Source organism: Pan troglodytes, chromosome 1 (genome assembly GCF_028858775.2).
Source record: "Pan troglodytes isolate AG18354 chromosome 1, NHGRI_mPanTro3-v2.0_pri, whole genome shotgun sequence".
NCBI classification, from domain to species: domain Eukaryota; kingdom Metazoa; phylum Chordata; class Mammalia; order Primates; family Hominidae; genus Pan; species Pan troglodytes.
In genome coordinates, this window is record NC_072398.2 from 132,265,066 (window position 1) to 132,288,994 (window position 23,929).

The following is a 23,929-nucleotide window of genomic DNA, read 5'->3' on the forward strand; positions in this document are numbered from 1 at the left end:
AGTTATGTGCATTTGTAACTAGTTAAATGGTTGCTCTGAGGGCTACTACTGGCTTCTCTTCGGTCCTGTTCAGTTCCACATTTGGTCAATATCTTAGCTGAGGAGTCAGTTACACACTAATCAGGTGTTCTGATTGTGTAAATCTGTGAGAGATAATTAACATATTCAATGAAAGAATAAAAATTCTTCAGTGACTGCAATAAGATACAATTCATAATTAACTAGAAATAAAGGAAACATTTTGTATTTGGATTTTTTAAAAACTTCACGTGTAAGGTAGGGTACATCCAGGTTAATTGCACAAATGAAAAAGGCTTGGGGTGTAATAGGCACCAAGTCAACACGTGTCAACAGCATGATAAGGCTGCCAAAAGAGTTAAATGATCTTAAGGCCCACTTGGGGAAAATGATACCCTGAATGAGGGGATTGATGGTGTGCATTGCTAGGCTCTGGTCAGACCAACTTTGAATATTATGTACTGATCTTGACAACACAGTTTTAAAGTGGGCATTGATAAAATAGTTGACACTCAATAAATATTTGTTAAATGAGTGAATTAATGTCTTTAGGATGTACTCAACATCATGGATTATGAGGGACTGTTGCAGGAACAAAAACATGCTTAAAGAAAACTCATGAAAGAAGCAATAGCTTCCCATAAGAATCTGAAGGGCTCTTGTATGACAGAGGGATGAGATTTGTTCTGGAGGGTGTCTGAGATAACAGTTAGGACAAAACAAAGAAAAGTGAGTGTAAGAAGATAAATAATGGCTAGAAAGAAGAAAAAACTCTGAAAATGAAATGGCTGCCTTAAGAGAGATAAAATTTCCTTTTACTATAGGAATTCCAGAATAGCTAAATAATTACTTGCCCATGATACTTTGGAGAGAATTCAAGCATTCAGGTAAGGATAGAAGTACTTAATAATAATAATATACTAACACTAATAATGACTACCATTTAATGATCATCAGTATGTGTCAAGTCCTGTGCTGATGGTTTATATAAATTCCACAAAATACTTCTGTGCTCTACAAATACAATTTCAGTCCTCACAGCAATTTTTAAACATGAGCCTCATTATAATGGTAAAAACTGCTAATACTCAGTATTCCTTCTCACCTTCTTCCTTTTAGTAATTGAATTCCCTAATTTTAGCTATATTCATGACTGCCCAGCTACAATCTATATTTCCCAGCTTCCCTTGCAGTTAGGTGTAACCATGAGACCAAGTTTAGACAAATGGAATGTCAGCGGAAGGGATAAGTTCAACCTCTGATTTATCTCTTTGAAGACTCTTGCCCTGGACATTCCCTACCCCTTCTCACCAAATGAAAAAGGTAATGACTGGAGCAACCTTGGAAATCACTTTGTAAGATGACCAATCTATCCTGTAGTCTGGGTCCCTGGATGAGCTTATGGAGCAGATTTCACCCAGCCTAGATGGTTCTGAGAAAGAAGTGAACTACTTTCTCCTCTAAGCCATTGAATTGTTCTAATTTCTTTTCTATAGTGACTTAGCTGATATCCTATTATAATGCATATTCCCATTTTACAGTTAAGAAAACTGAACTTCCAAATGGTTAAGTAATTTGCAAAAGTCCAGATCATTGATAAGCAGCTGAGAAAAATTATACAATGTAATGTTTTGAGACACATACCTATGTAAGAAAATACGTTTAAAAGCTGAATGATCTGTACAAAATTAGGTCTTGTTTAACTTACTAAATAAAGTTTAAAAATAGTAGAATTTAGCCCAGGGATAGTGGTTCATGCTTGTAATCCCAGCGCTTTGGGAGGCTAAGGTGGAAGGATCGCTTGAGGTCAGGATTTCGAGACCACCCTGGGCTGTAACAATAGTGAGACTCCATTTCTACAAAAAATAAAAACTAAAAATTAGCCAGGTGCGGTGGCATGTGCCTGTAGTACTAGAGACTCAGGAGGCTGAGATAGGAGGATTGCTTGAGCCCAGGAGTTCAAGGCTGCAGTGTGCTATGATCACACCACTGTACTCCAGCCTGGGCAACAGATGGAGAACCCATCCCTGACCCCATCTCTAAAAAAAAAAGGGTTGTGAAATATAGGAAGAGATCTTAGACATATTTTGAATAATATGGTCAGGGTAACTATTACAACCTTTTCATTTTGTATACCTCTGAAATTAACTTCAATAATAATCACTGCCATCTACTTTTTAACATTTATTTGCATGAGTGTTTTTTGGTAGCTTTCTAGTATTGCCAAATATTCATATATATCATTACATCATTGTATCTATTAAATTATTTTAAAGGTTCTTATTGATGTTATGCTAGTTCATTTTTATTTATAGTGAGCTTTGAAATATTAGACAGTAAAAGCAAAAATATTCTATTCATCTATAAATTGTTACAGATGAGTATTCATTAATATATGTATTCATGTACATATTAGGTTAAGTGCCATGTTTCTTTTATTAATTTTTTGGTTCATAACAAATTTATGTGCTCTGTTTTCACTCCGGTAGCTAGGAAATAAAAATGGTTTGAATCTGATTTGGTTTCCCCCTTACTCACTATAGTGCATTGGCACCACACCCTGCTGAGCTCCAGCTTTACTCTCCCATCTTTTTATTCCTGTTCCCAGGCAGAATGCTGTCTGCACAGTGCAAGTTCTGTCCCCTGCACTCACACAGAGCATGGGATGACCACAAGGCCAGGTGCTGAGAATACATCTCAGGCTTGCCTTTGTAACTGTGCTGCTGAGAGGACATGTATTTGTGTTCATCAGGCAGAAAGGGAGGAAGGCTACCACTTAAGGGAAGCCTACAATAGCTTTCTCTTTGTGTGTGTGATAAGGAGCATTTGGGATAAATACACAGCAGGTCTTTGAATTACATCATTTCATTCAATATCATCATTTCTTTCTAACACCGATGAGAAAAAAAAAAACCACTCTGGCTAGGGCTGCTGTCTGTGTGGAGTTTGCACATTCTCCCCATATCTGCATGGCTTTTCTACCCTGTTTTCCTCCCACCTCCCTAAGATGTACCTATTAGGTGAAGTGGCATGTTTAAATGGTCCCAGTGTGGGTGAGTGTGATGTGCACGTGTTAGTGCACCTGCTGTGGGATGGCATCCTGTCCAGGGATGGTTACTGCCTTGTGCCCTGAGTGGCTATGCTAGGCTCTGGCCACCTGCTACCCTGAACTGAAATAATTGGGCAGATAATTATCATGCTTGTTTTTATTAATTTTTCTTAAATGTATGTATAATCACATTTATTCCAATGTTTTATACTAGAAACATTTTGGTCTTTATTTAGAAGTTTGGTGATGTCTTTATGACCAGAAATATGCCATAGAAACTTAATTCCTGTTTATATCAATTAGCCTATGGTCAAATTGGTTTCATTATACTTCATTCTACTTAAACTTCATTTCCAAGAGCCTGTCAACATCACTGAGTACTCACCTTATTGGATTCATTATGGCTCATACTAGTAAACAAGTAAATGCAAAATTCTTCCCAGTACTTTGATCTTAATAACTGATAGTTGGAGAGTGACATTAGATGTTAAAGCTGGCCCTCTGAAAAAAGTAAGGGAGTCTGGTGTGAAAGTTTGGTCTGCAAGTATGGCCAAGAGTTAGCATTATTATGCCAAGCTGTCATTTTCTGGTTGTCACTTTTGTATGGAGAAGGCAAAGGGTTTCGTTTAGAAGTTATGTACTTATATAACCTTTTATGTTCAAAGTACATGTTTGATAAACTGTAAGCTGCAGTGTAATTATAGTATAGCATCCAGGTATTCTTTATTTTTATGCCAGCAATTTATCCCTTAATTATAGGAGTTTTTCATATAGTTAATTACCATAGTTTATGAGGAAAAGTCCTGATTTTTCTGGAAGACAAGTATAACTGAACATTCATTACATTTGGTTTGTGAAAAGAATTAATCATCTGTGGAAACTGGCCCATTGTATCCCAACGTCCACTAAATATTCAGGTTACTAGTAACTTTTTTATGACTGTTTGTCATATTAAAATATATAAGCTAAAATATATATGAGCCGTGAATTATTAAATCAATGGGATCCAGTACATTGTAGTGTAGTGCTTCTGCTCATAGGTTCTGGATGCAAACTAGCTGAGAATTTTGGATAATTTTGACCTTAGGCAACTCACTTAAATGCTTGGTGATTTGGTTTTCTCTTTCATAAATTGATCATCATATGAGTTCAATAAGTTAATGGTAAAAGCACTTAAACTGTGTCTGGTACCAGTGAAACCCTTAATAATCATAACTATAATTATTATTTAACAGCTAAGATGGATGAGGTAAATCAAAACATGGAAAGTTTTCCAATATATATCAGAAAGTTTTTTTTAAAAAAGACTTTATATGTATATTAAATGTATATATAATAAAATCAATTATGCAAAATACCATCTATTTATCTTTAGTAGTATAGAAAGGAACATGTGGATGAGAGAAACAAAGAAAAGAAAAGAATAAAGAACATAAAGAAGGAAGGGAAGGGGGGGGAAGGGAGGGGAAGGGAAGGAAAGGGAAGGGAGGGGAGGGGAGGGGGGAACAGACACCAGTCAGAGCAATGCTTAAACTTAAGGAGGCAACTGAGGTTAGTGGACCATGACCTTATCCACATTCCTGACCCTTCCTTCCTCCCTCCGCCCCTCCTTCCCTTCCTTCCTTTCTTCTTTCCTTTCTTCCTTCCTTCTTTTCCTTCTTTCTACAATGAAGTACTATACTATTCCTGAATAATTTTATGACTGAAAATCATTATCTTTTAAAAATTTGTTCAATTATTTAAGCTGCTCTCTAAGGAGGTTCCAGTGCTTCCTCATTGGATTGACTGCTGATATGTTCAGATTGACAAAAGGCCCTCAGAAAAACTCCCCCAGGGTAATTTAAAACCCTGTACTTCCTTAGGGCTCACACAACCTTTCTGAAAGTGTTTGGTTTTTCTGTGCCAAATTGTGCATGGAAATCTTGGCGATAGCTCTCACACCTTCATGCCCAGGGTTCAGCTTCCTGTGGCACCTGCAGCCATCCCCATTTTAGGTACCATTAGCCCTGGGGCCCTTCATATGAGCTGTGTGCAGGTGCTTGTCATTTACAGGATCCACAAACCCCCCATCCACCCAAGGACCCAGGGAGCCAAATCTCCTCATGGGTCACACCACCCCTTTCTCTCAAATTCATGCTTTTCTGGCTCTAGTCTTCAATGGCCCACATATCTCAAATAAAGCACTGGTGTTGCTGGCTTCAGGATATCTCCAAGACACAAAAACTCTATTAATTATCCTTAGGAGTCCAAGAAACAAATTTCTGACTCTTTCTAGGAAATAGAGATGGAGACGTTTACATTTCATTACCTTTACACTCCTATATTATCAAAAATAATGTAGGAATTAATATCTTAATAGCTGTGTCACCAAGAGTGAAAACTACAGTAAATTTTTTTTGGCATTTTGACTAGATATGGTATAAATAAATCCAGTTTTAGGAAATCCCACAAAGGACAATTCCATTTTTCCTTTGCTCTTAAAGAACTACAGTGCTGTACATGTAGCTAAAATTCTGTGCAGCCTCAATAATGTCCCAAAATTCCAGAGTGAGAATGACAGCTAGGAGCAATCTCTAAAAGAATAAGGAGTCCGTTTCATTTACAGAATGTCTCAACACCTTGGATCAACACCATTTCGAGACAGAGTTAGCAAATAAGCAAATACCCAAAGAAAGCTCTCAGACAAGAAGCTGTCCTTGGATTAGGCTTCTCACTATTAGGGGTTCATGACAGATGAAGGAAACCTTTTGTGAACTGGATGGGTACCCTACACCTGGATGGGGAGTTACCTTTGGCCAAAACCAAAAGCTGCCTCCAAGGATTGCACATACTCCTGGAATAGAAGTTAGACTGAACTAATCAGTAGTCTTCCTGGTTTCAACAAACAACAAAAAATTGTATAGAAACAAAGTGACCTTCCTGAAAATGCTCATGGTCTTAGCTTCTCACAATCCATTCAGACTGATGACATAAAACTACATCCTCCAGCTCTTCTGCTCAGGATCTAAGTGGAGGATTCCCTAGCAATTCATGGTTATCATTAAGAGATAACTGATGAATCTTTTCACATTCATTTTAGGAAAATCAACTGAGCTAAATCTGTCCTATTTCAAGCATGAATAATCAGGACAAGAACTTAAATCCTTTAAAATGACACAGAATAGAGAGAAAGAGATATTTTAATAGAGCATTAAAAAAAAGAAGAAGATTACAAGAAATTTGGCTGGGTGCGGTGGCTCACACTTGTAATCCCAGCACTTTGGGAGGCCAAAGCAGGTGGATCAACTGAGGTCAGGAGTTCGAGGGCCGACATGACAAAACCCCGCCTCTACTAAAAATAGAAAAATCAGCTGGGCATGGTGGCATGTGCCTGTAGTCCCAGCTACTTGGGAAGCTGAAGCAGGAGAATCGCTTGAACCTGGGGGGCAGAGGTTGCAGCAAGCCAAGATCGTGGCACTGCACTCCAGCCCGGACAACAGAGTGAGACTTCATCAGAAAAAAAAAAAAAAAAAAAAAAAAGGATTACAATAAATACAATTAAATTTATTTTAGATAGCATCTTCTTTCCACAGTCAAGGAAATTAAAGAAAACATGAAATGAATGTCAGATGAAAGATAGCTGACACATCAGAAATGTAATATAAGAAAACAAATAATGCCGTGGTCGGATTAAAACTGTACTAGAAACCATAAAGAACAAAGTCCACACCGGAAAAAGTTGACGGTTATATTGCTGACAGGTTTTATAATAAAAAATGAGAATTAAATTCATATCTGAGAAAAGATCATAGACATGGAGGACATACCACAGAAACCTAACATATGAATCATTGTATCTGAAGAAGATGACAAATGGGGCAATAGCAATATTCAGAAATATGCTTTAAAGGAAATTTTCTTCCAAATAAATCTTTAAGCTGAATATATATACCTGAATATATATACCTGAACCTTTAAGCTGGAAGGGTTAAACAGATACAAAACAACTATTGAAATATATATATTGGAATTAGATGTTTCTCAGTGAAATTTTTGAATTTCAGTACTGGAGAAAGAACCCTATAAATTCCGTGATAGGTAGTAGTATTGTTCCCAGTTGTTAGCTATTTCCTTCCTTAGGCAGAGTGTTCTTCTTACTCCAGTTACTTTGGACTTGGTCAATAACATGTGAATAGACCTGATATAAATTTCATTAATCAGAAACATGTAGAGCTGTCACGAGTTTCTGCCAGTATTCTTGCTTCTGCCTTCTTGCAGGAAAAGATCATTTTCCAGACAAGTACTGCTGCCTCAGCCTGGGCTGTAAAATGGAAAGACAGGAGAAGCCAACCTGCCCCCAACCTGTGGCCTAGAGCAGATCCATAGAACCTGGCCAACAACATGTAGTATGAGGATGGAATAAATATTATTGTTGGAAGCCACTGAGCCTTTGGGGTTGTTATACAGTATATATATACATATATATGTATATATATAGTACTAGGTAATACTATATACCTAGTATATATATACACACACACTGTGTATATACACACACTGTATATATACACACACACTATATATATACACACACTATATATATATATACACACACTGTATATACTAGGTATATAGTATTACACACACTGTATATATACATACACTGTATATATACTAGGTATATAGCATTACCTAGTGAAAACTAACACAACCACAATGACAGAAAGAGTTGTTTACCTACCCAAGGCTGATAGCATGCTGGTCTCAGACTTGTGTCTGCATAACATTGGATGCAAGCTCTAGCCTACTCTATCTATTCTAGATGGAGTAATGTCTTCAGAATTTTCAAGGAATTAGTTTGTGACATAATCCTATTTCCACCCAAAAGGTCATTTAAGTATTAAAATAACCATAAAATATCAGCTATGCAAGAATTTAGGAATTAAACTAATCACAAAAAAGTACAGAAAATGTTTAGCAATTAACTGAGTAATATACCAGTAACTAGAGATCAAATTAGGATATGAATGAATTGGCAGAAAGAAAAGAAACCATTTAAATATAAAACTTAATTAGATTTAACTGTGGTAAAATAAAGTAACAGAACTGTACAAAACTATAAAATTTAAGTAGAAGATATATAAGAAAAGAAAATTATCTAAGATGACAAAATGAGACAAATTCTAGATAATACCAGCAAAAATGTTAAAGTACAAGACTCTCCAGATTTCTTAAAGGTGGGACTCATTATCACTGCTTCATTCTTAGCATTGCTAACTAGGAAAAATGTTCAAGCATTTTAAAAAATAAGTTACCAAGAGTAGTTTAAAATGATTTATAAAAGGCCAATTACAAAGTATAAAATGTAAACAACACACATGTCAAAAAGTTGATGTCTATAATATAGAAAACATCCTAATTGGTAAAGTTCATGAATAGACAAATCATTAGAGAGCAAATACAATTAGGAAATAAATACATGGAAAAGTGTTCTGTGTGACCTTGTATCAATGTTATGAAGGATCTTTTATGCAACATTAAGAAGTTGATTCTTATCCTGTAAGCAATTGAGTACCTTCCAAAAAGGACTTCCTTAAAGTCCTTCCATAAAGGGACTTTAAGGAAGTGAGTAGTTTAATTCCTAAATGGCTTGTTCAGAGAGGAGAATAAGAGAGCAGCATGGAAGAACAAAAGAATCGGAAAGACTATCGTAAGAATCCGGTTGAATGCTGCAGATGATGCTTACTAAATCTTAGTAAAGCCCAGCACGTTATGCCATTTTGACTGATGAGATGTCATTTGGCAAAGTCTGCTGTTAGGTGCTGATTTAGAGGACTTATCTCACCTCATGATTTACAGTAGAAAAGGGCTCCCAGCCAGAGTGTCACTAAGAAAACCATCCCTCTCCCCTACCCATAGTATATGCTGATCCTTCATCTATGGCCTTTCCCTGTTCTTTCTTCACGGATTCCTCTCCTTTGTAATTAACGGATAAGGTGTGCATTGGCAGTCCTTCCAGATGATCCTCATAGGTCAGACTGCAGTCACCCCAACAGCAAAGCACTGAGCTCTGTCGTCCTTCTCTCTCGCCTGCCTGTGCTTATTCTCACTCCAAGGGCCAGTGCTGGGTCTATGAGACTGGCATAGGTCAGCACATGGAGATAATATATGAATTATCCATTTTAACTGATGCCATATAGAAAATATAGAGAAAAAGGCTTTATCTGGTAAAAGAACAAAAATATTTAAAAATAAATATAAGGATGAATAGGATTTGATAGAAAATGGGATATTTCCAGTCGATCTAAGGGAAATTAATATCCATATAGTTTTATTAAGGCAGGTACAGCAGGCCACAATAACCACTCCTGGCTAATTTGAAAATGCTTTTTGAGGAAATGATTTTTTCCATCTAAACCCAGGCATTATTTTTTCTTAGATTGATGTGCTCCTAATCAATTGAACCAAAGGGAATTCTCTCTTGCCAAAAAAAAAAAAAAAAAAAGGGAAAGTAATGATAGGAATAGTTTACAAGATTCAGTTTTATACTTAGGATAAGGGGCTTTTCACCAACCTATACTACCCAATGAAGCTCACCATGTAAAAGCACACCCCTTTTAACAGAAACATCAGCTGAATGAAAGTGATAAGAAGTGATGATAGCTCCAAAATCTAGAAATATTATAATGAGGATGTACTATTACAGATGAAAATTACCATGTTTAATTCCCATGGCAACTGCAAAAAAAATTATATGGATAGGAATGTTCTGAAAGAGCTCATGGTGACCCAAGGAATTGAACTTTACATTGATTGACTCTTTTGTAGATTTTATAAGATTACAGTGGTCATGGTGAAACGTGAACTGGAATGTAGTCAAAGTGATGGGTGGACAGAGAGCTTGGATTTTGCAGCTAGGTTTGAAGCCTGGTTCAGCTGCATAATAATGAAGTGGAGTTAGACAAATCACTTCTCTCCTTATCTGAAGAATTGATACAATGCTGGTTTCCCTGTAGGATAATTGTTGGAATTAACACATCACAGATAAACTTCTCGGCACATAGTAGGTGCTTCACACAAGTTAGTTCCCTCCCGCAACAATCATTTCTTTAATGGGATTTTTTTTTTAATTTCACACTAGGATACTCCCATACAAAGACTTCATGGATTTAAAAGTTTATACAGATATTGTCTATTTCATACATCGCACAAATGCAGGAAATACTGTAGTATAAAATGTTGCATATATTAGTGTCATAGCAATAGCAAAACAATCCTGTGGTTTCTTGCCAAGACAAATATGATTATACATTACTGTGTTCCCTGTGATAAATTCCTTTGAGGTTTCAGAATGCTGTGCGTGAGTAACTCTGGCAATCTATTTAAGATTCAGTTGATTTTCTATAATGCAAATCTTTGCTTTACAGAGCTGCTGAACTGTAATATAAATGTTATATAGGACCTTGTCAAAACAATCTTATTAGTGATTAGATATTGGAATAGTTAGTGGAACTAAATATGTTCATATTTAGGCATTTTTCTTAATCTAGGCTTTGAGCATTTATTAAAAATATTTGAAGTAAGTCAATATTTACATGCTATACTGTGTTCTCATTTGTAAAATTTAATTTTGTTTAAAAAAAGGAAATTGAAAGTGGAAGCTTAAAAATTTCCAACAGGCATCAACATTTTAGGTTGAAAATACTGGCACATTCTGTTATTATTTTGCCATATGTCATTTTCCTATTTGTACTCCAGTATACTCAGAATCAATTTTTCCACACTATTTATGAATTATTACATACTACACGAAAAATAAAAGACAGCTTTTCCCTTCAGTTATCTAACAGGCCTTTTATAAAAGCATCTTTCATTAAATTACTTTGGAATATAGACTAGAAGCTTTCTCATCTGATTTATGTGAATAAATATAGAATTGATGACTGTATCTTTAAATTATATGATTCATTCAGTCATTAGTTAAGGAGAGAATAATCAATGATAGATTTAAAAATCATTTCCAATGCACACATAATTAGTTACACAGGGATGGGAACCTGATCCCAGCCGTTCATCTCCCTCTTTTTTCAGGTCTATTTCCTTATTGGAGACCATCCTGGAGACACTATGGAGGGCCTTCAAAATCAATCAGAGGATCGCAGTTCTGTGAAAACATTTTGTTGAAAAAATATAAAATTTTATTTGACTAAAACTAGGTAAATAAGCAATGACTCAATTCACAGTTTTATGAAACAAGCAGTTTATTTTTCATAGTTTTGATTAAAGAAGCAATCAGTAAATAATTTGCATATATTTATGATCTGAAAATCTGACTAAGCAAAACAAAAAATGAATAGGAAGTATCTATGGGGTCATCACAATAATCACAGGAAACATTTTCTTAAAATAACCTTCAAGACTCAATGAACGTGTGTATGAGTTTGTGTTGAACACAGAATTTCCCTGTATATTTTATTGCTTTTATTCACATAACAATGCATCATAGATATGATTTCAGATCCATAAATATAACAGTCATATCAGGCATACTATTAAAAGCTAATCTTCAATTATAGCTTAATATGTGCTTGGAATTATGCAGAGGACTTCTCATATAAAATATGTGAAGTCATTTGAGTGTGTCTTATTTCCATTTTAAGGAGAAAGGGACATAGGTTAAGTATACATCCAAGGTCATACAACTGGTCTGTGTTCTGAAACAAGAATATGAATCCTTACTTTCCATTTTCAAAGAAATATGTTCTATATTTGTCACTTTAGAGCTCCAAATCATAATCACTGTGCTGCATGATATTATAAGATTATATTATTAAAAGTTATAATCCATATAAATTCTCTAACCATTATATTTGTTAAACATAGATTATTGCTTCCACTTCCAATTTTCCACAATTATAAGTAATACTAAGGTAAATGTTCCTTAAATATATATTTTTGTAAGCTCAATTAATAATTTAAGATAAATTCATAGACATAGAAGTGCAGAAACAGAGCATGAACACTTTTAAGGCTTTTGGTTGAATTCATATCTGTATGTTCTCTGCAACAATGGAGAACATTGTTCTTCATAACCTTTTCAATCTTATAGGCCAAAAATAAATAAAGTTCTCATTTCAATTTATATTTTTGAATATTTTTCAATAAACTTATTTTGTATTTTTCTTTCGTACTGAAACAACCAGATGATAAAACAATAATTCAATAACTGACAAACCAAATTTTAGACATGTCTTGGCCTTTAGACTTCATGTCATGTCTGGTGGGCCTAATTTTTTTAAATTTGGATTTATTAAAGCATAATTTGCATCCTGATACATCCTTCCTTGGCATATAGCTTTATGAGTTTTGACGAATGCATACTTTCATGAAATTATCACCATAATCAAGTCAGAGAATGTTTCTGTGACTCCCAAATGTTTCAGCCTTCCCCTTTGTAGTCATCCCTCCTTCAATCTCCAACTTCGAGAAACCACTGATTTGTCTTGGTTCCTCGCGTTTTGCCATTCTCAGGATATTATATAAGTGGACTCATGCATTTTGAGTTTTTGAGTCTGACTTATTTGTTACATGCATCTGTAGTCTGTGTTTTTCCCATTTAATTGCTGAGTAGTATCCTGTTGTATGGATGCACCACAGTTTGTTTATCCATTTGCCAATTGAAGGTTGGGTTATTTCCATTTTTTGGCAATTATGAATAAAGCTGATACAAACATTCATATACAGTTTTTTGGGAGTATACATATTTTATTTCTTTTAGATAAATACCTAGCAGTGAGATTGCCAGGTTGTATGGTAAACACATATTTACCTTTATAAAACATTTTTCAAGTTATCTGTGTCATTTCTAATGGCCCTTATGATTTTGAATGGTTCTGAAATGAATCTTGATGTAGCTCATTCAGATTTTTATCAATGGTGCCTCTTTGTGAAAATAAGCAAGTTTTTAAATGAGGAGTTTTAATCAACTCCTGGTTCTACAAGAATTTATCATGCACTTGGTCCATTATCCACATCCTCCGATTCTTCTCTGTCAAGTAGTGTTAGGATGCTTATTTAGTAAATCTAAAGCATTTTAAAAAGTTAAAGGAAAATGAAATAAGAAGAAGCCAATTTTATAGGTTAAAGTATTAGTATATAAAACAAGGCATGGATACAATTTACTGTTGAGTTACCTTATCATCAGCTGTTATGATAGTGAAATTTTATTTATAATCAGATTCATAATATATGAAATGTAACAAATATTAAATACAGAGCACTATGATATGTCTCGTGGGGAGAGAGAGAATTTTGTAACCATATACAGAAGATGATGATGGCTATACTGGAGGAACACATAAAGGGAGACCCGTCTAAACTTAGCAATGCTTGAAACATCATCTTAGGGGAGATCTTCAGGACCATGAGCCAAGTGAGGACAAGAGAGAAGAATGGTCCAGGTGGAGGATCCAGCTCACGCAGCGGTTTTGTTTAGCAGGCAAGATAAGGGCACGAGGGCAAGAAACTTGAGGATGCTGTTAAAGATTGATCTTATGATCAACTGTGGGGTCCAGAAGGAGTGAAAAAGAAGCGGAATTCATAAGGAGCATGATAGACTGGAACAGATGGATAAATTAGTAGTCAGGAAATTTCCTCATGGCCAAAGAAACCTTGTTGTGTGAGGGAGGTAAGACAGGAGGTAAGTTGGGATTTTACATTTCAAACATGATTACTGGTTGAGAATATAGCTATGAATAAAGGATAAAAATGTGGTAGAGAGGAAGGTTATTATAGTTGAGGAGGTTAACAAACTTAGAAGACAAAGTGCATGGATACCCATATCCACCAAATACCATAAACACATTAGTATTCATAGACTTCCATGAAATTTCATGTCAATACGTTTGGGAAACATTGAGTTAAAGTGAAACAAACAATTAGCTGGGTGTGGTGGTGTGTACCTGTAACGCCAGCTACTCAGGAGGCTGAGGCAGGAGAATTGCTTGAACCCGGGAGGCGGAGGTTACAGTGATCTGAAATCTCACTACTGCACTACAGCTTGGGCGACAGAGCGAGATTCCGTCTCAAAAAAAAAAAAAAAAAAAAAAAAACAAGTGAAATAAACAGGTATTTTCTGAAGGTCTTCTTAACACTTTTATGCATTGTGTAACTCTAAGCATGACATATAATGTGCAGTTAATGTCAAAAGGCTTGAATTCAAAGATTTATTTTTTGGAATTATTCCAGTTCACTGATTTTTTAAGCAATACTCTTTTGCCAGTGAAAGGACAGCATCTTAAAGAAGGAATTGATTTTACATCCCTGATAATGCTTACTTCATTAATCACTTTTCTTCACCTTTAGGCAGTGGTACTCAGACTGGCATAAAAGACAATCCATTGCTTGTGGCACTTGCAAAAAGAGAAGATATCTGGGTTTCACACCAAGACATTCTGATCCAGAAGGCCTGGGCTTGGGCCCCAGGACTTGTACTACATCAGTCATATCAGGTGATCCGGATGTGGAGTCAGCACTTGATCTGGATACAGCTGGGCCTGCAGAACCTCTGACACAGTGGTTCTCAATATTGGCTGTACATTACAATCATCCAGAGAGCCTTCAAAAATTCCAGTAACCAGGCCATGCCTCATACCAATTAAATCCTGGTCTCTGGGGTTGCATCAGTATTTTCTTAAAGATCCTGGGTGATTCCAGCATGAAACCACAGTAGAGAATCAGTGCCTCTAAAGATTTGGTGTGAAAAGCCTTAAGCTTCTTTGGCTTCTCAGGACTTGGAAATACTTCATAAGATCTGTAGCTAATGCTCTCGTAAAAACTGGGCTTGCCTCTGGTTTAATTATCAGAGAAAGCTGCCTAGAGATTCTTTTAGAAGGTAGCTGTTAGCTCCTTTCTCTGAATAGTAAAAAAAAAAAAAAAAAAAAAGGAAACTTCTGAATGGAAACAAAACTCTGAACCAATATAAAACTCTGAACTGAAACAGAACCACTGTACAGAAAGGTTAATAGTCCCCCAAAAAAGTCACCTTTCCTAAGAAAACTTTGGTTCTGTCACATGATAGCTTTTATGTCTCCAACTTCTTAAAACAACAAGAAATTGCTCAACATACATTTTAGAATCAGTTTTACAGCTTCAAATCTGAGTTTAACTAATTTCTTCTTAAATAGTTCTAACATTGTTTCTCTTTACTAAAATACCAACTTCACAACCTACCAGAAGGAAAGCAATGTGACAAAGTAGAACCTTCGAACACATACTCCATGTACTTTGCTTTTTGCCTCTCTTCTGCTCACCTTCCCCTCCTCGAAGGACACAGTGAATGAAGCAAGTGAATGAGTTAAAGAAGTAAATCGCAAAATAAACAGGGACAATATTCGAGATTATGACATCCACCTATCTTTTCCTGATGCAATGTAGGCTATGTCAGAATTGTTGGTTAATTTATTGGACCATGATTCCTTCTCCAGAATCCTTAGTGTCAGATGTTTTTACAGAATTCAAAATATTTTATATTTTAGGAATATGTATATTTGGTTACACAAGCAGCATCTGGAGCAACAATTGTAATCACAGATGAGTATTTCTGCAGCAAAACATGGAGTATAAATTGCCTCACAACAGATCAGGTTTTGCCACCAAATGAGTTTGCATCAATCTTAAAAGAAACATTTTGTTGGGTTTTAAACTTTGTTTGGATATGAGCATTGAAGATCGGTAGAATAGTGTATTTTATATTCAAATAGTGAGCTTTATTTGTAAAATTCTAACCAATTACTTAAAAATTATTTATTTTACTTTTTCTTTTTTTAACTTTCCTTTTTAGCTTGTTTCTGTGGCTTTTATAAGTAACTATAAATAAATGATGAATAAGTTTGAGTAGGGACAGGGACCTTTGTGTATATAATCCCGTTTAATCTTAATAAAAATCCATTCAAAAAGTATGTATTCTTATCTCTATTTCACAGATGAGAAAGCTGGGTCTGTGAAAGGTTAAATTGCTTGCTAAAATTTCACTTGTGATGGAGACCACATTTAAACACTTGACATTCAGATGACTTGACTGCAAAGACCACTGTACCACACAGCTTCCGCAGCAACAGAGTCAGAGGCATAAATCATTGCATGAAAGACAGGTGCACAGATCCCATTTTATGTTTAGGTTAAAACCCTATGCTGATTGTTGATAGCTTCTCCTATTCAAACACAAAAGCTTTTTATCATTAATCATCTTGAAAGAATGAAACTGGAATAATATTTAATCTCAGCATTTGGTCTAACGATGTAAGAATATGGAACTTTAAATAAACCAGTACTTTGAATAAATTAAGACAATGTTTAAATAAACATTTAAGTAATATGTAAAACACATTTTGTAGGTGTGCCAAAATCAACCTATTGAGAATGGTCAAGAAGAAAATTCACAGGAAAGGTCCTTTAAAGACTGTCTTGCCAGGCTCTTCAGCTGGATAATGGGAATAAGCCACTGTGAACACCTTCAATTAAGGCAATAAACGTATGTGCGCTGGAGCGCACTGGTGTTGGAATTGGGTTGCAAAGCTAAGACAAATACAGAAAAATGTGTCCTTCTGTGCAGGTTTTCCTTACAACCAAAAGCAATATAGGAACTAGAGCTTTTGGTTGCTGTTGTTGTTGCTATAATTATTAATCTTTCAAATACATTTTATTTTTCAATCATTAATATGAATTTAGCATTCCTTAACTAAGAAGCCATTAATAATGGCATTTTACTTGTTTTCCTATAGCTATAATTCCAAAGACTTCCCTGGAGTGCCCTTTTTGCATTTTCCCATACTTTTCCCCTTATTTGTTGATTGAGTGACAGGTCTTGCCAGATGGCAAGTCATCACCAAAGTTTCGTGCCACGAATCGTGACAGTTTTGTCTTAATTAACATTTTTTTTTAATTACAGACTGTATTTTCTATGTGGAGGTGTAGAATAAATAGTAAAATAGAGATTTTCATGCAGAACTTAGAGCTTTTAAAATGGACATGCTATAGAGACTTTAAAATTTATTAAATTTAAGTATCCAGTACAACTTCCCAGAAACGTGTTTGCTTTCTCTTGTGACCCCTGCACTCAAGGACCAGACTCAGTATTTTGCTCAGTGGTTTGCTGTGCACATGAGTGAACACTTTCTAATGGATGCTTCATGTAGCATATTCTAATCTACAACTATTTGGGGTCAAGCTTTGTCATCTCCATGGTAAGCCTCTGTTAATGTAATTGCAGAAGGTACCAGGAATTGTGACAATAAATTATATGACCAGTTTCTTCTCATGATTCTGAATAGAATTTTTAAGCATGAGCTTTTGGTTTGCCTACTGCTTTTTTGCACTATCATCTACTAAAAAGATTTAGTATTGCATATTCAGAATTTAGCCATATTGAAAAAGAGAAACACTTGGTCAACTACTTTGCCTCACAGGCAGTCCATTTCTCAAGACAGCAATCTGAAAATATTAAACACAATTCTGGTTTTCCATGTTAATGGGAAAAATACTGCTGGGAAGTGAATAGACAATAACTTCCTGCACAGGAATTAGGCCATCTGTATATTTCAAATTATGCATGTACATACCTTGGTAATGTAAGTTGTATAATGTACCATCATATGATAGATTCTTATAAAAGGACGTCAAGTAATTACCTTGGTGCTTCTTTAGATTCCTTCAGGGAAAATCACCCCTGTGCCAGAAGTGAATTAAACTTAAAAAAAAACTACTGAGATAAATAATCCATCTCTTTCATTTATGACATAGGTTCATTAGCTCTTAAACAGTAAAGTAAATGAACAGAAGCTCTCTGATCTGTCTGTACACTCCTTTCATGTACTATGATTAAATTTCCCCTTAATTTTCTCTTCCCTAGGCATAGTCACTTCAGTGTTTTATTTTCGTCTGTTTATCTGTCTGCTAACTACAACTACCTTAAAATGATGAGCCCCAAGCAGGATACTTCTAATCCCAGTCAAATAGGAAAAAATGAAAGCACCTCAGAAGTTAAAACTTAAGTGATGTGAAATGGAAAGATGCTAATTTGGGGGAGGGGGCAAGAGTTTTCCCTAGAATCCTAGGATCTAAAAATATAGTCAATCTAGAAATCAACTGTTGTCCTTGTAGTTTAACTTGGTGATATTTTTGCATAGGAAAAGAGTACTATGGCTTAAAATGTATGGGCAGTTAAAGGGAGATCTAGTGATCACTGAAGCATGTGATTTTAAATGCCAGAACTGAATTCCAGTATTTTCTAGATTTCAATAGCTCACCTACAATTATACATCCATGCCTCATTATTAAGGTTTCTTAGTCTGTTTTGTGCTGCTATAACAGAATACCACAATCTGGGTAATTTATGAGGAGCAGAAATTTATTGGCTCAGGATTCTGGAGGCTGGAAAGTCCAAGGTCAAGGTGCTCACATCTGGTAAGGGCCTTCTTGCTGCACCATAACATAACGGAAGCACAAAAAGAGGGAACGAGAGAGAAGGGGACTAAACTTGCTTTTTTATAACAAACACTGACCTATGATAAGGACATTAATTCATTCATGAGGGCAAAACTCTAGTGGTCTAATCACCTCCCATTAGGCCTCACCTATCAACACTGTTGCCTTAGAAATTAAGTTTCCAACATGTGCATTTTAGTGGACACATTAAACCACAGTATAGGGTGACTTTATATTACTATTTGGGACAATCCTCATTTAAGCCTGTTGTCCTTGTGTAGTATTAGCACCCTTTTCCCCCTTCCACATGTCCACATTTAGATGATAAATTATATGGTCACCCTACAGTTATTACAGTTTCTTTGTTACACTGTCCAGCTTGCACTTGTGCACTTGGTTTTTCCTCTATTTCTGTCAAGCTCTGCATTGATCATCAGTGGTTTGCTTCTGGTTATTTCTCTGTTTATTAAAGTCCTTTAATGTGTATTTAATTCTCCCTTCCAGGTTAGTGGTTGTCCCCTTAAGATCATCTTCAGCAAATTTAATGAGCCTTGTGAACCCTCCCTTCATTATCTGGGTCAACAATGGGAACCCTGAGGCTTAGGCCAGTGGCCTTTGGGACACCATCCATGTTATTTCTTACCTCCTTTCTTTTCTCTCTACTGCCCCTTATTGACCCTTTTCCTACCCACCTGTTGTCACTGACTGATTAATCTTTAATTTCTATCTTAACATCTTTCCAGAAATTATGTTGTTCTAGATCCTATTAAGAAGTGTGATGTTCATGACGGTTTTGTGCTGAAACACTCTAGATCGAATTGCATTTTCTCAGTTCACTGGTTTCAAGTACCCGTGGGGCCACTGGAAATAAAACTGTGATGTATTATTTCCACAGTTCTTATTGTTTTAATTCAATCATAGTGCATTATATAACTCTGACAAGTCATCTTTACCCTGAAGTCATGCCTGAGATTTTGTAAGGAAAACTCAAGAAAACTTACAGATGAGCTACTGAATTTCCAGACATTTTCATGATGCATTTTTAAATGGGAAATTAAAGTTTCTAAAGTGTTACCAGGAGTTAGTGGAAAAACTCAGCATGCTCTGCTCACTCCTGATTCGTACTAATTTTGTTTTTTTCTAGTATTAAGTGGGTCAAGCCTAGAAGATAATGCCCCAAATTGTAGTCAATGAGATTCCTTTTGTGTGGTTTAATATGCCTAAATTCAATGAAAATGAATTTTAATTTCTTTACACACATTTTAAATATGTTTTGATGAATTAAAATACTTAAACTTGAAAAAAGCTATATGTATGTTGAGAACATTTTATGGCATACATTCATCATATGAAATTCTGTTTATATCATTTGTTATAAAAATCCAATGCAAAAGCCATACGAAAACTATACAAAACACATTTAAAATGGGTAGTATGATGGTAGAACCCTTTTGTAATGCTGATGTTATTTGTTGGGGTTGTCAGTCATATTAGATCTTGACATAAGCCCATATGTAGCATGATTAATTATGTAATAGTAGTTTTTCATTGCAGTATTTCAGCAGGCATGACATGGCCTGTTGCATGCCTGAATCTGTTTAAATATTAGCCATTCCACAGAGTTTCTTTGTACATAATTCTGTTGATTTCCAAAAAAAAAAAAAAAAAAAAAAAAAAAAAGGCTCTGTGAAGAATTCTGTGGTAGAGGTAAACAACAGAGACTACAGATACTACAGTCTGGAGTCAGGATTTATGCATCAAAAATGAAGTGTTTAAGTAGATTTTTGTCAACTAGCAAATGCCATTTTAGTCTGAGCATTTCACCATCTCATTCTACACCATCTGTCTCTCAGGGAGCAATTAATCTGAAACTCCAACATGCAGCATTAAAATTCCATTAACACTGAACAGAATATTAACGTGTCTGGCATTGCCATTTTTATCTTTTCAAATTTCAGAGTTAATTTTGAATAAAGCAGGTATAACATTTTAATCTATTTGTATAATTAAGATTATTGAATAAAATATGTAATTAGCAGCAAAAATTGTGTAATAATACATAAAACTTAGTTTAATAATGCTGGATGTTTTGCAGCTTCAACATTCAGCATATAAGCTAATGATTATTTGTAAAGGTACTACATATTTTACAAAGCTAATGTTCCCAAGCCTCTCACTTTGTCATTCCTTTTTCTTTTTGCAGAACCACATCACTGCCTTCGCAGAAGTCACATGATATCGAAGCAGATGGTTTTTCACTGCATTGGACATCATCCCTTTTTACCATCCATTCATAACACCCAAAGTTTGTTTGATTGCAAATGAAGTTTATAAAGTTGTTTAATAATTTTTATAATTTTAAAATCAATGTCAACCTATCTGTTTCCCCCACTAGACTGTGAGCTCCTCGAGGGCAGGATTGTCTTTTTTTTTTCTGTGTCCCCAGCACTTACTACAAAGCCTAGCACAAAGTAGGTGTTCAACAAAAATGTGATGACCAAATGAACAAAATTCTTAAATAAAACATTCACTTTAGTTTCTCACAGAATCATTGCAATTATGTTAAAAGAAATCTCTACATAAATCGTATTTGTGTATGAAAACCTTCTATTTTGGGCTAGTTATTTTTTTAATCTCATATATCTATTCAGCAGTATGCCATATTTAATTTGAAGTGGACTTTGAAAGTCATGGGGGTTTTTATTTTGTTATTCAGCATGACATTATTTCCATTCTAACATTTCAGTGTGTGAAATTACTTTATTTTTAGAAAGTATGTTCTATAGTAAAATAATGTTTCCACATTATATTATGTTATATTTCACTTAAAATACTATTCATACTATACATTCTAAGACTGGTGCTTCTGCTTTTGAAGGGGAAAATGCCAATTTTTACTGTAATAAGTAATGTATCATAATTAAAAATTATTTATTTGGACTTCTTCTCCTGACAATTGTGGCTTAATTCATGACTTGTTTTTGAATGCAGGCAGTATTTAGGGTAGTTTAAATGAGTAAATTCAGCACTGGTACCTTATTATTGAGTAATTTCCCATGGGTAGCAGTGTCTCAAGAGTGGTCAAAAGCTCCACTCTTAGGCTTTTTTACTACTAAAGATTCCACATAATTTAAATGGGAAAGAACTATACCCTGACACATAATTTAAATTATATAAATGCTAGAAATATGGTTAATGTATTTTACTTTGCATTTGTGTAGTACTTTATAGTTTACAAAGTATATTTACACCAATTATTTTATGTAATCCTCATAATAACCTGGTATAAACATGAAGGGTATGGCTTTATTTTTATAGATAAGAAAAATGAAGCCAAGACAGGGTAAATAACATGCCAAATCACAAACTAGTAAGAGACATAGTTGAAGCTTAAATTCAAGTTTTCTGACCCTGAACTCATATTCCTTTCTAATATAGCACAGCTGTCATCTCATTTTGGACACTGAGGCCTTTCAGAGCTCAGTAGAATCCTGGGCAACTACCTATGGTTCAAAAAATAAAGAAATGCCAGAATACAAATATGAAAGCTCTGCTGTATTTTAAATGTTTATGTTTTAAGAATGAACACTTTTCAAATATAAAACTATATAATAATTATAATCCAGTTTTAAAATAATATCAAGAGTCTAGATGTGAGGCTTTTTGTAAAAGAGAAGCCTAAATTCAGCATCTCCCCTTCCACCCTCACCCCCAGGTCCCAGCCTCCCACTCAGGAGAATGCCCAAGGGACATACCTTACATTTAGCATGTAGAATTACAGATTAAAATCGCCATAATATAAGGAAGGTGAGCTCCTCAACAATAACTTTGCAATAATTAAAACTACCCTAAGTAACTTTGGCTTATATGGCAAAGTAACTTTGGCAGTAATTGACTGAAATGAATCTTTCTAAACTTTACAGTACTAAAGAAAGCAAACTTTTAATTTTCTCTGTAATTTCAACAGAGATCAGCAAATAAATATAACCAAAGATTGTCCGTTACTCCCCAAATAGATGTTATTTGCCCATTTCTATCACTGTGGAAGCTAAAACACTTCTACTAGGGCCAAAAAGAGAAAAGAAAAGAAAATTTCTACTAATTTCAGACCTCTAGAGCCATTCAGTCCTGTTGGAAATTTAGAACATGAAGAAACTTTGAATGTCTTGACCCTTTTTAAAGATTTTTTAGGCAATAACAGTAATAGGGAATTCACTTATTGAGAATGAAAGTGAAGGGGATGATCCTAATGTCTTAGAAAGCTAGATTACTAGTAAGGCTTCCAGACTTCTACCAATTCTATTGATTCTACATCAGACTTCCAAGCAGCCAAGCAGGAATGTTTTTCCTGTTGGAAGCCTTAGCCATATATTCTTATGTCAAGGTTGCTGCTTTGCACCTTGCTAAACCTGATACGAATGCGGGAGTTTTAAATTCTTCAAAAACTCAGATTTAACCCAGAACCAGAGTAAAGTCACCTCTACTATTTACACATCATAGGCTCAAGATTGTACAGTGAGTGATGCTGTCATGAAGAAAATTCAGATGAAAAAGGCAAGATACATGTGAATAAGGCAAAAGCCAGAAAATAGCCCTTATTCATGATGCTATTACTGAGAATAATGAAAATCATATTTCAGAAAATATTACCATGTAAATATGTACATATGTAGTCTAGTAAAAGCAGACAAACACATATCTTTCTGATAAAAACATCTCCTTTTTATTCTACTTACTTGGGGCCCAGGTCAGTATAATTTAGTCAACTTGAAAATTTCGGTAGTCTCTGTTTGCATGGCAGAAATTCTGCACATGTTTTATCTGATTCCTGTGATAACTTAAAAGGCTCTTTTATGTTAAAAGAGAGGTGAATCTTCTTTGACAGACTTTGTATTTTCCACTTCTAACTGGGCCTCTCTTTTCTCAGGATCTATCCTAGCCAAATATCTCAGTTACATTTACCATACAGTTTCCTTTGTGAAAGAACAGTAGGGGAGGAAATAATTCTCTGCTGTGTATTGTATTTTTCAAATAAAAATTTAAAAATTCAATTGAAAACTGAATTTTGACTTTGTAATATATTGGTCTTGATAGGGGGTAGAGGAATAAGGAATGCTTATTAATGTGCATGAAAGAATTCTCAGAGTGACTGAAGAATGTTTGGAAATGGATCACAATGGATCAGATTAGACCAGTTCCTTGGACAGCTCAATTACCCTCTGCATCTCGTGGACCATCCTGGGATCTTACTAACATCCTTATTTCCAAATCACAACTCCCTAGAAACTATTTGAGACACTGAGCAGGTATATGATCCACTATATAGGCTCACTTCTATGTTGAGCAAAGCATTTAAGATTGGATGTAAATTAGCATATTCCTGCCTTCTAAGGCACTATT

At 35.1% G+C, this 23,929-nt stretch overlaps 1 protein-coding gene across 5 annotated transcripts in view; it reads left to right on the plus strand.

Moving 5' to 3' along the window:
* The window catches only part of PLPPR5 (phospholipid phosphatase related 5), a 114,667-nt gene extending 91,080 nt beyond the window's left edge, over nt 1-23,587 (plus strand). For 2 of the 5 annotated variants that reach the window (XM_009426028.5, XM_513585.9), the window contains exon 6: nt 20,733-23,587. In XM_009426028.5, coding sequence (XP_009424303.1) covers nt 20,733-20,765 — 33 coding nt within the window. In that variant the 3' untranslated portion in view covers nt 20,766-23,587. The other 3 variants (XM_054685238.2, XM_063799164.1, XM_063799161.1) reach the window with 3 other exon arrangements.
* Nucleotides 23,588-23,929: the final 342 nt, after the last annotated feature.